The following is a 12977-nucleotide window of genomic DNA, read 5'->3' as shown; positions in this document are numbered from 1 at the left end:
TTAGTAGAGTCAGCCTGCTTGAGACCCTTGATAATAAATATCTAAATCAGTAGTTAGTAGAGTCAACTTGGAACAGCAGACCATTGTAGTAGGTGGGGTAGCTAAATATCTAATCATGACAGGTTAGTCTGAGATGGAAGGTCATTGTAGCAAAGGTGGCAGTAAAATATCTAATCTGACATTAGAATAATATTAAGTAGAATGTAGGAAAAACAATAGTGGCAGAAGTAAAGAGATATTGGGAACTAATATCATTGGTTTATTGTGTAGCTGGAGTGTGGTAATTCTTACTAACACAGTTGGGCATGCTTATAAGCTAAAAAAAAAATTACAAAGGTATAAAGAGCCATGGATCCTGAGGTTCAGGGACATTCAAGAATTTGCTTTCTGAGTGTCACAGTTTTTTGTTAGACCTACCTCTTGATGAACTCTTCAATTCTCTTGGTGGTTCTCTACAGTTCCCCCATGACACACTGCCCACGCATCCAGGTGAAATCACAGGCAGAACAGCACTGTGCCTGCACATCCAGGTGGAGGCAGAACAGCACTGTGCCTGCACATCCAGGTGAAATCACAGGCAGAACAGCACTGTGCCTGCACATCCAGGTGAAATCACAGGCAGAACAGCACTGTGCTTGCACATCCAGGTGGAGTCAGCACCAGTTTCTGGTTCCAGACTGAAATCAATGATTTCAATTCACAACTTCCTGTGCTAGTGTCATGAAGAAGATACATCATTAAAAAAATTAAAATGATTAAAAGCAGTACAAGTTGTTTTGCAGATTGTAAGAGCTGCAGTGTCACGCCTAGGGGCATTAGTAATTCTCCTTTCCTTTGGATGTATTTAATGCTCCCAGGAGTGAATTTGGAGATAGTGTGGCATTTAGTAACATCAGAAGGTGTGCAAAGTATTTGCTACTACCTTCCTGCTTCCATCTGATAAAGTCAAGCAGGGGAACCTCATTGGCTGCCTTCAGCCCCAGCTACAAATTGAGGTGTAAAAGTGGACAATTTAGGGGTCGACCTGCCTTTTACTGGTATTCAATCAGTGGCAGGCAGCAAGTCGCCACGTTGGCAAATCAAAAAAACAAACTCTGACTGGTCTATTCCTGGGCTTCCTGAGTTTGGGGAAATGAATGCAGCCTCATTCAAACACACAGTGCCCGGCAAAGGAATCCAGTGTTAGATCAGTGGCAACCACTTCCCTTCCTGCACCCAGTGACCCACTGCCTGATCCCTCTATTCCAACCTCATTCACCTCCGGCCTCAGTCTCCTGGCCTTCAAGAGGGTGGGGACATTACCAACATGCTCCTTTGCTCCCAGTGGCTCTGATGGGCAGGGGACAGCTGCCATCCTTTGACTGACATTTCTTGCTTTAGAATGCTAAACCCTGGAGAGGCTTGACACTGACTAATGCAGCATTCCTAATGATTCTCCAGTAGGTGGGTGAGAACCCCAGTCAATGGCATTAAATTTCTTGTATCTTCTTTTCCATTCTTTCTCACCACAGTAGTTTGTGATTCATTCCATTCATATACAGCCAAATGGATTCCATCACTTTGAATGGTTGGGAAGGTCCTCTGCTGAAATTATATATAACACGGAAACAAATTCTTCGGTCCAACTAGTCAACACTGACTATGCTCCCAAACTACACCAGTCTGTTGACTTTTGTTTCTTCTCCATAACTTGAAGGTATCATGATGACTAAGGTGTGACTGAAGTGTACCTGAACCATCGGGATTATTCTGCACATGTAGACAGACTGGTGGGATCATGATATCAGATCCAATCCTATCTTCATTAGATATCCACAAATCCAAACTTTACAGCAAACACAGCCAGGCTTGTTTCCATCTTCCTGAAATTGCAGGAGTTGAGCTGAAATCAATTGTGAAATTTTGGTACAATGCCCATCTGGCCGCAACTATTCCAGCACAGAGAGGTTAGCACCACACCCCTTACTATGTCTAGCTCATTACCCCAGCAGCACACTGAGGGAAAATGGTCCATTGAGGTTCCCTCTGCCCTCTCAGATGCAAGCAAAATAAAATGAAAAATTCTTCCAGTGTCCCGGTCAATATTTGATCTCCAAATTAAAGCCATTAAAACAGATTAACTGGTCTTTTGTCCTATTATTTGTAGGGCTTGTTTGAAACTTGGATGCCCACACTTCCAACTTTACAGTACTGCCTTTACTTCAAAAGTACTGAATTTTCAGGAAAGTGCATTTGAATGTATTTGATTGGATTAGATTTGATTTATTATTGTCACATGTACCTAAGTACAGTGACAAGTTTGGTTTTATGAGCTGTACAGCCAGAACATAACATACAAGGACAAACAAATCATAGGGTATTTAGAATGTGTTGAGGCATTAAATGTTTCTTAATGCTAAGAAATTACTTAATCTTAAGTAACCTAATCTAATCTAATATAATCTATCATTTTACTGGAAGGGTTCCATTACATTAGAACAATACTTTCTATGCAGTCAGGTAAGTTAAAGAAATATGAGAAACTATCACTGCAGTATAATCTGAGACCAGGGTGTGAAAACGTAGGCTCCCCAAAGCCTACTCAACCTGCATTTCAGTGCCAAATTATATATCATTGGCATTTGTGTCCCAAATATTGATATAACACCCGGCTTTTCTTGGTGTCAAAGCAGATTTATTATGGTGACAATCCAAACTGAAATCAAGATTGTGATGAAATTCAGAATTATTCCCATCCCCAAATTTACATTATAGTAACAGGTTAATCATGTTCCAGAAAAAGGGAGGGAGAAAATTATTTTAACCGAAATGATTTACATACTTGGCAATGAAACGGATTGAGAAACTTATATGGATAGAATTTCCATTAACGCTTATAATATTCAAATCAGCTAACTGATTCAGAGTAGTAAAATGTCAAAATCAAAGACATAAATAACCCACAAAAACAAAGATGCAAGCTTCATAGCTATCCAGATCATTAAAAGCACATTTTGCAGAAACTATAAAATACAGTGCTGATAGAGGCCACTTGGCCCATCATGTCTGCGCAGACTGTCAGAAGAGTATCCCTTCCATTCCCATTCCCCAACCTATCCACATAACCATTCATTTCCCATGGCTAACCAATCTAGCCTACACATCCCTGGACACCATGGGCAATTTAGCATGGCCAATGCACCTAACCTGTACATCTTTAGACTGTGGGAGGAAATCAGAGCACCAGGTCTGGGTACAGACATGGGGACAATGTGCAAACCCCACATAGACAGTCACCCAAGGCTGGAGCGAACCCAGGACCCTACCACTGTAAGGCAGCAGTGTTAATCACTGAGCCACTGTGACATCAATAACCGGGTTACTTCTATTTTTGATCATTTTTCATCACATTTTCCATGGTGCCACCACTGCAGCTCATTAAATTAAGATTAAATCAAATAAAATGGAAAGTTAGCTTTTCTCACAGAATGTTCAAGTCATGAATCACTGCAAAGCTGTCATTCTAGGAAAAGCAAAGCTGTATTAATGCCTGCAGGCCACTTACTGAAGAACGTTTTTGTCATACAGTCATACAGCACGGAAACAGACCCTTCAGTCCAATCAGTCCATGCCAAACATAATCCTAAATTAAACTAGTCCCACCTTCCTGCTCCTGGTCCATTTCCCTTCAAATCTTTCCCATTCATGTATCTATCCAAGTGTTTTATAAATGTTGTAATTGTACCCGCATCCATCACTTCCTCAGGAGGTTCAGTCATCACGCGAACCACCCTCTGTGTAAAAAATTTGCTTCTTATGTCTTTTATTAAATCTCTCTCTTCTCACCTTCAACATGTGCCCCCTAGTCTTGAAACTCCCATCCTAGGAAAAGGACAACTACCATTAACTCTATCTATACCTCATGTTATTTTATAAACTTCTATCCGGTCACCTCTCAACCTCCTATGCTCCAATGTAAAAAAGCTCTAGCCTTGTTTTATAACTCAAACTTTCCATACCCGGCAACATCCTGGTAAATTTCTTCTGAAGCCTCTCTAGCTTGATGATATCCTTCTTTAACTGGGTGACCAGAACTGGACACAGTATTCCAAAAGTGGCCTTACCAATGTTCCGTACCATCTCAACATAACATTCCAATTCCTATATTCAAAAGGATTGAACAATGAAGGCAAGCATGCCAAACACCTTTTTAACCATCCTGTCTATATGTGATACAAATTTTAAAGAATTGCGTACCTGCACTCCAAGGTCCCTCTGTTCTACAACACTATCTTGAGAACTTTCTGTGCTCCTTCTTAACACTCTTAACTTTGAGTTCAGTCTACTTTGATAAGAGTTAATAGAACACCACGAAAGGCAAGTTCCTTCCCATGGTGGGTATATACAGGGGAGTCAAAGCAATCTCAAGTTTACACAACTCAATATAATCTAATTTGCTGATTTATAGATCTATCGGGAATATTTTGAGCAGCACTTTCTGGTTCTCCGCAAGTTTTTTTCTTGTACTTTAAAGACTCTACAACAGAATCACGAACAAAATAAATAGATTAGATTACTTACAGTGTGGAAACAGGCCCTTCGGCCCAACAAGTCCACACCAACCCGCCGAAGCACAACCCACCCATACATTTACCCCTTCACCTAACACTACGGGCAATTTAGCACGGCCAATTCACCTAACCTGCACATTTTTGGACTGTAGGAGGAAACCTACGCGACACAGGGAAAATGTGCAAACTCCATACAGTCAGTCGCCTGAAGCAGGAATTGAACCCAGGTCTCTGGCGCTGTGAGGCAGCAGTGCTAACCACTGTGCCAACCACAAATGCCACATTGGGCAAGAATGGTGCAATTAGTGGAATTCTGCCCTTTTAAGTGGATCAATAAATTGGGTTTACTGGATCGGGATTTCCAACCTTCCAGTGTTGTCCTCATGGGTCAGGAATTAAGACTGACTGGCCAGACACTTCTATAAGCAACCTATGACAAACATTCCAAAAATGTGTTTTTTCTCATTTTTTTCATTACCTGTCTTTATTAATCTCATGCCAGGAAAAGCAAAATAAGAAGTCACCAACATAAAATAGTGACCAATAAATCAAAATAGGAAATCTATAGCCAACTTCTTTCCCTGAAGAGTGGTCAGAATGTAGAAACTGTCACCACAGGAAGAAACTGAGATAGTTCACATCCACTTAAAAAAAACAGGTGGCTAGACAAGGATGTGATGAAGGAAATAAAGTGGACACCAAAGGATATCAGGAAGCGTGAGTAGAGCAGTAATGTTATTGTCGGCCAGTCTGTGCTGATTTCTCTGTAATTCTAGATAATAATGAGGTGGTGATTAAGGAACAGCACTCCAAAAGCTAGTGCTTCCAAAAAAACCTGTTGGGACTATAACCTGGTGTTGTGTGATTTTTAAATTTGTCTGCCCCAGTCCAACACTGGCACTTCCAAATCGTAGATAATAATGGTACTGGAGGTGGGAAACCTGGTTGAGGCACTTACAGCAGAAGGCCAAGTCATGAAACTACCAGGAACATGTGTAACCAGAGCTGGTTACCTTAACACCGAGTAGAGAAGGCGAGGCTTGAGACACCGACAATATAAAGCAAATGAGTACCTTTCAAGAAGCAGCTGAGGCAATGGAGAATAAATCATGAATATTACTCCTGCTAATTAGCACCATGTTACAGCACAGTTTTTACACTAGTTAGTATTCCAGTTTAACATTCTTACAACGTTCACACACGCTACTTGCTTTGTCAAAGCAAGGAGAAAGATTTGTATGACAACAGCCCCATAAATGCTGATGCAGGGCAACAAACTGTGATTTGTCCATGCCCGTCAAATCTTGATAATATGGCTCTAAACGTGGGCTGATAATGTCACAGCAAGGGAAACATGACATTAGGAAATTAGATTGAAGGATAGAACAATTAACTCTGCAAGGACTGGAAAAGAAACATAACATCGAGAAAGAAAAGCAAAGATTTTTGAAATCTTTAAAATTAATATGTATCAGGTAACATGCAAACGGAAGGACTCCGACACCACATTTGCAATAGACAATTTTCAGTGTCAGAACAATTGTGTGGCAACTGTTTGCACTGTGTGGAAAATAACCTCTGGCATGTAATTCAGGCGGTTAAATATGCACAATGTTTAAATGCTTCAAACATGCTCTAACTCTACCTTACTAGTGGGTTTAGTTAATATGTATTGTATAATTACTACACACTATTCAGTCTGCAGTCGTTTGATAGAGATTCAAGCAGAGTCAAGTTCTGCAAAGTTAACTTCAAGAATGCAATTTTTGGATTTCCCGTTCTAAATGCACGTCTGCCTGTCCTAAATTTTCAGTAACGTTTGTGTACTGAGAGAAGTGAGAACCTGTTCATCACAACAATTTTTTGACCACAAATTTTGAGCCCTCAGTCATTACTGACACTTCGTTTAAATGTCTCAAACTGTTTTGCCTGAAATGACCTGATTTTCAAGTGTGCAGTGACTACTTATGGAAGCAAAGCAGCCAGCAGTTTGTACACAGCTAATCCCATAAACAGCAAAAATAAGAATGGATCGGATAATCCTTTGTTTCTTTTGTTGATGCTTGAAGGAGAAATGTTGGACAGCATCTGGAAGAAATGTTTGCTCTTCTTCAAATTTTGCTTTAATATTTAACATGTTCCCACCAAACAGTTTAAAAAACTTCCAGGAACTAAACCGAAGGATTCATTAGCCTAAACTCTCACTCCTGCGTCAGTACTGCAAAGTTGTGACATTTCCACAAACCCAAAGATGCCAGGTGCAGAGATAGCAGGGTGAAAGGCCTATTTCAGTGCCCTGATACCATGTTGAGTGTTTTTTTTAATGTAGAATATAAACTAGATAACCAGCGCTCTCATGCCACAAAGTACCCATGCAAAATCCATGCCAACCCATACCACCCTATTTTGGCAGGCAACAGAGTAATATAGGAGGGTTACTTTTCAGATTGGAGTCCAGTGACCAATGGTAATGGAAATCAATTGAGGGTCCTCTTTGCTTGCCATTTATATAAATGATTTGGATGTGAATATAGTAGGCATGGTTAGTAAGTTTGCAGATAACACCAAAAGTGGTGGCATTGTAAACAGTCAAGAAGATTTAAGATTGCAAACGGATCTTGATCAAATGGGTCAATAGTCTAAATATGGCAGATGGAGTTCAATCTGGATAAATGCAAGGTATTGCATTTGGGTATCACAAGCAAGGATAGGGCTTCAGAGGGACCTAGGGGTGCAAGTACATATTTCTTTAAGGTTTATGCCACATATAGACAGGGTGGTTAAAAAGGTATTTGGCATACTTGCCTTCATTGCTTGGTCCCTTGAGTACGGGAGTTGGGAAGTCATGTCGGGGTTATACAGGACATTGGTGAAGTCTCTTCTAGAACACTGTGTCCAGTCCTGGTCGCCCAGTTATAGGAAGGATATTATCAAGCTGGAGAGGGTTCAGAAGAGATTTACCAGGATATTGCTGGTACAGAAGGCTTGAGTTATAAAGGAAGCCTGGATAGGCTGGGCTTTCTTTCACTGGAGCATAGGAGGTTGAAAGGTGGCCTGGTAGAAGTTTATAAAATAATGAGAGGTATGGATAGAGTTAATGGTTATTGTCCTTTTCCTAGGATGGGGGATTTCAAGACGAGGGGGCACATTTTTAAGGTGAGAGGAGAGAGATTTAAAAAAGACATAAGAGGCAAATTATTTTACACAGAGGGTGGTTTGTGTGTGGAATGAACTTCGTGAGGAAGTGGTGAATGGGGGTACAATCACAAGATTCTAAAGACATTTGGATAGATACATGAATAGGAAAGGTTTGGAGGGAAATGGGTCAGGAGTAGGCAGCAGGAACTAGTTTAGCTCGGGATTATGTTCACCATGGACTGGTTGGACTGAAGGGTCTGTTTCCCTGCTGTATAGCTCTGTGACTCCACAATATCTTGTTTCACATAGTTAATTCATTAATGTCAGACATGAGTGGAGGAAGCTGCTGATTAATATGTGCAACACATTTGCACAAAATGTAACTGAACCTTAATTCTCATCATGCACATAAAAATTGTTAGGGGTGTGCTCAACTTCCAAATTTCAAACTCATCTGTCACTTTCACGATGGCGGAGAGGTTCTTAATCATTGCAAAAATTCAGGTCTTTGCCTTGTGAAGAAGGGTGAGGAAGTAAACAGGTAGGAAAAAATTCACTGGTGCATGAAAATGAAAGATCAGAAATTCAAGCTGAATAGTATCTTGAGTAGCAGATAACCTAGGACACAGAACAACTGCCTCAAACAGGGCATGGTCCGGTTCAATCCAGTTATTTATCCTTCCACCTTGAAGAGAGATGAACCTCAACCTCAGGGAAGCATAGTCAACAAGACAGAATGACCTCTAAACACATTAAGGTCTCAGCCAGTTTAAATGCTCAAGTAATGGAAAAGCACCTGAAAAATTGTAAATATTTTCTTCAAAAGAGCATCCTTAACCTGAGTTGATGGTGTTCCAATTAATGAATATCTTGTGTGCCTCCCTTAAAGCACAAGCACCCGTATCACAGAGTTGCAGGGGCTGAAAAGTCAACATATCTTTCTCCTGATCTTTATTACAGTATGTAAACATGCTGAGGATCTAACTGTCCACTGTGTTATGAAGGATGGGTCTTGCCACATGTAGTTGGACCATACTGCACTACCAGTTGTGTAGATGGGTAACTAAACATCTTTAATCACAAGTCCATCAGGCAGCCGTCAGCACATAACATCCTCAAGTCATTGCCAGAAAAGGTGATGGTAGATCCTGTCAGATGGTTCCTCAAGCACATTGCCAAAGTCTATTGGCCAAATGCCTCACTGTCAAAAAAAGTTATAAATTTGGACCAAAGCATAATTTAACTGATGGCGAGAAATGCCCCTCCCATCAGATCTTTCCCATATACTACTCTGCATCTTGTCTTCAAGGTGACTGTTAGAGACAAAAAAACTGCAGATGCTGGAAGCCAAGGTAGACAAGAAGAAGGCTGGGAGAACACAGCAAGCCTGGCAGCATCAGGAGGTGGAGAAGTCAATGTTTTGTGTGTAACCCTTCTTCAGCTAAGCTTCCAATCACAATCTCACAACCACAGAGGAGTTGTCTTAGTATGTTCTAATCGTGTCCTGACCCCACAATGCCACTGTACATTGCATTATTTGAGTTCCTAAATAATTTTATCACATTTATTGCATTCTATCTTTTGAGAGGTTACAATTTTGATCAGCTTTGTCTATTAGACACATCATGAAACCTGCAATTATTTAATATGCATCATCTACTTACATAATCTGCAGCTACTGATTACAAACAAATGCTCCCTTTCATGTTTCAAGTTAAGTCCTCACAATAAAATGTCAATTCAAATTACATTCAGTTCCTTATTGAATGTAACACCACTACAACTAAATACAATACTATCAATGATGGAAGTGGGAAAGATCTGTTACTAAACTCCATACCACTCCTGGCACTCAATCTGATAGAATAAACCAAAATATAATGGACAAGCAAATGGCTTCAAATGAAAACAACCGATTTCTTAAGAGATATACAGACATTGTCAGTGGTTCAAGCACTACCCTAATCCATGTATTAAACTCGATGTGTTTCTATATATATATAAGCTGACTGCTCAGATTAATTCAGAGTTTAAAATTTGTTACTATTCCAGTCTTGTGAGAGTGCTGGACATTGCAGTTCAGATAGTACAGTATTAACAACATACCACTAACCACCATGAATCACAAATATACTGATTCACAACACTAGGTCTTCATAAATTTGCATTACAAATGTTGGGTAACAAGAAATAATACATTCAGTCCCTGTCACAGATAATTAGAAAAGAAATACTAATGTTGGTTGACGTGCAGTGAAGTAAGCCTTTTTAAATAAAACCTTATATAGGCCTTAATAACGTTTGGAAGCTATTTTTGTGCATGTCAGTTCTCACTAATAAAATTTCATGAGCACAGCAATAATACTGTATTTTGTTGTAACACTCAGTAAGATTAGCTAAATTGGTGCACAGTTATAGAAAGAATGGAAAAAGTTTAATTAGGACGACAGTGTCAACTTCAGAGCAACATTTTCCAACATGTAACAATACTGCTCTTTCGGAGCATGCTCCACTGGGACAAAGGTCAACTCTAATCTTGGACTCCAGCACTTTCAGAATAAGTGAAGAAGCAAATATCATTGGCCAGCTACAGAATATACTGCACTACCAATTTAATTACACGTAATTGCTCCCCACTGAAAATGCATTACATTCAGAAATGTAGCCAATTTCCTTTTAAGAATAACCAAATCAACTTTTTAAATAATCTATAACTTCTTTCATTTTTGAATTTTAGTTTAATTGTTCTTATTTTCATAGAATGCTGACAGATTATACTGTGGTGGGGGAAGGGTGCTTTTCGGTATTCCATGCAAATATTCCTACCTGATAAAATTCTCGAAGCCAGTTCTTTTGTAGATTTTCAGGCTGTAAAATACAAGGGAAAAAAAATAAACAAACTATTCAGAGTATACACATGTACTACAACGCATATCTGTACAACTCGTATGATTCATGTGTTCCCAATTTCCTGCTAAAACTTTTATTTAATTTGCAAGTACAATAATCAAAATGAAAATGGTGATTATTTAACCAAAATGGAACTACACATCATTAAGCCTGTATTGAAAACTATTTCACTTCCCCTTATCTCTGGAACAACAGAAAATGCCTTGTTCCTAACTGAAGGAGAATATTTGGAACGGAGTAGGTTCTGGTAGTTGTTGAGCTATGCTTTAAAAGAAGAATACACCTAAGATTATCTGCACGCAGGACACAGCTCAGCACAGTTGGTAATGTTGATCAGGGCAGTCATATCACAGGGTGTATATGAATCATTTTTTCCTGAACACAAATACAGTGAACAGAAAAATGCCCTACTGTTGTATATTGATGGTAAGATTGCTATATTGTTATAACAGTGATTATATCCAACAGCTAATTGAACCATTAAAGACATCAAACCTTCAAAATTCTTACGACCTAGATTTTTGAATAATATCCTGTCTCAATTAGCCAGGCCCAGCATCACACATCTGCCCTGGAAACCCTGTAATCTATTCAGACTAGTTAATGCATGTAATGGTGACAGATGTAATAGTTTATTTTACTTTACTTAAGACTGTATCCACTCTAGAGTCCACATATAAAAAAGAGAAGCTAGATTGAAAGTAAGTGTGAGGGTTTAGCTGAAATAATTTAATTTTCTCTGTGGCCTATACCTTTACTCCAGGGATTAAGCACAAAAGAAATGTTAGATTTATAGTAGACTATTTGACCAAGATCATTGTATTATATGCAATAATGGTTAGTGGCAAGCTTGATGAAGCTTGACCTTTCTCTATCCAACAATTCCTATGTTTCCATGTTCGTAAACATTGTAAGAACTAAGAACAGGAAATGCCAGAAATAAGCAGCACTCCCATCAACATCTGAAAAGAGAAAAGGACAAGGTAACATTTCAGATTTAGACATTTTATCAGAAGATATTCATTTGTCTGAAACATTAATCAGTCTCTTTTCTGTTCAGATGCTGTGGAGCTGTTACATAGTTCGCAAATGTTCTGTTCATACTTCAGTCTTCCATTGCAGTTCCTTCTGTCAAAGGCCATGCCAATGTCCAGACATTACAGGGTGGATTCACTTTTTACATGGATTGTGAATGTCACCTGCAAAGTTCAGTTTCAATCCATACAATTGAGTCACCAGTGACAGTGGGGATGTAGGGCTGTAAGTTACTTTTGAAAACATTCCTGAATTCATGCCTTAAGTAACATTCCAGGAACTAAAGAAATGCAAAAGTGGCATCTTCTGAATGCTGGACAGGCTGCAGAAGTACCCCTCTGCACATGCTGCATAATAGCAATCACTGGAAAACTGCGCCATTGCCTCTGGAGTCAGGATGATAACAGGGGAGCGCTGCAAGTTTGGAAATCCAAAAGCAAAACAGGAAATATTGGAAATATACAGAATGACATCTGCATTTTTAAGATAAAAGGCTAATTAGGGTCTTTGAATAGCTCTCTTTGACGGCACCCACCCAAAATGTCATAACCTGCAGACTGAAACACTGTTGAATCCCAGCATAATCTATCTTTCGTCGTCATCTATTTAATTGCCATTAATTCCTTGCTCTTATTGTTACTTCTCGTACATACATCAAGTAAAAGTTACAAGAATAGTGTACAGGATATGCATAATTACATCAATTACACAAATGGGACTGAGAGCATATTATATTAATAACGTCTACATCCACAGTCACATTCCACAAGTACCTTGCGCTGTGACAAAAAGAGAAATAAATAAGTGGCATTGATTAGTGTTATGCAAACAAACTGTGGCAGCAAATATCCTGGACAATAATACAATGCCTAAGAACGTTTGTTATAATATCAGTCCAAGAATCAGTCATAGAAGGACAGCCAGATATTGCTTTATACTGATTTCTAGCATTTCAATGAGCATAAAGATTATACAAAAAAGACATTGAAAAATTGCAACATCGAAAAACTCAAATTGTCTTCAATGAAAATGTTTCAATTTACCCATGATAGCAGAATCTAAGTTTTATTTCTGGCACAGACAGTGATTGAATTTTTCAGTTCTTTATACACAGCAGTGATCCTTCTTCCCATACAAATCATCTCAGAATCCGGCTCCCCAGTGAAATAATAACATTTTAACACAGCACATTTGAAATGATGAATCATATTCTGAACTATGTTCAGTATTAACTTTAAATCCTCCAACTATAGAGACCTTGGGCTAAATATTGGAGTGGTTTGATCATTGGAATGATGGTTAGAATTCTTTTCAATTTATGAATTTCCAGCAAATAGAACAATA

General features: G+C 39.0%; 1 protein-coding gene across 3 annotated transcripts in view; it reads right to left on the bottom strand.

Moving 5' to 3' along the window:
• The window catches only part of inpp5a (inositol polyphosphate-5-phosphatase A), a 528339-nt gene that overhangs the window by 342110 nt on the left and 173252 nt on the right, over positions 1 to 12977 (bottom strand). For all 3 annotated transcript variants that reach the window (XM_043712554.2, XM_043712555.2, XM_087998983.1), the window contains exon 2: positions 10515 to 10556. In XM_043712554.2, the coding sequence (XP_043568489.1) occupies positions 10515 to 10556 (42 nt within the window). The remainder of the gene's footprint in view (positions 1 to 10514; positions 10557 to 12977) is intronic.

Source organism: Chiloscyllium plagiosum, unplaced genomic scaffold (genome assembly GCF_037043375.1).
Source record: "Chiloscyllium plagiosum isolate Xiang-an unplaced genomic scaffold, Cpla_swu_hap1 HiC_scaffold_22, whole genome shotgun sequence".
Lineage (NCBI taxonomy): Eukaryota > Metazoa > Chordata > Chondrichthyes > Orectolobiformes > Hemiscylliidae > Chiloscyllium > Chiloscyllium plagiosum.
Note: the sequence above shows the minus strand (reverse complement) of the source record. Positions and strands in the feature narration are given on the sequence as shown.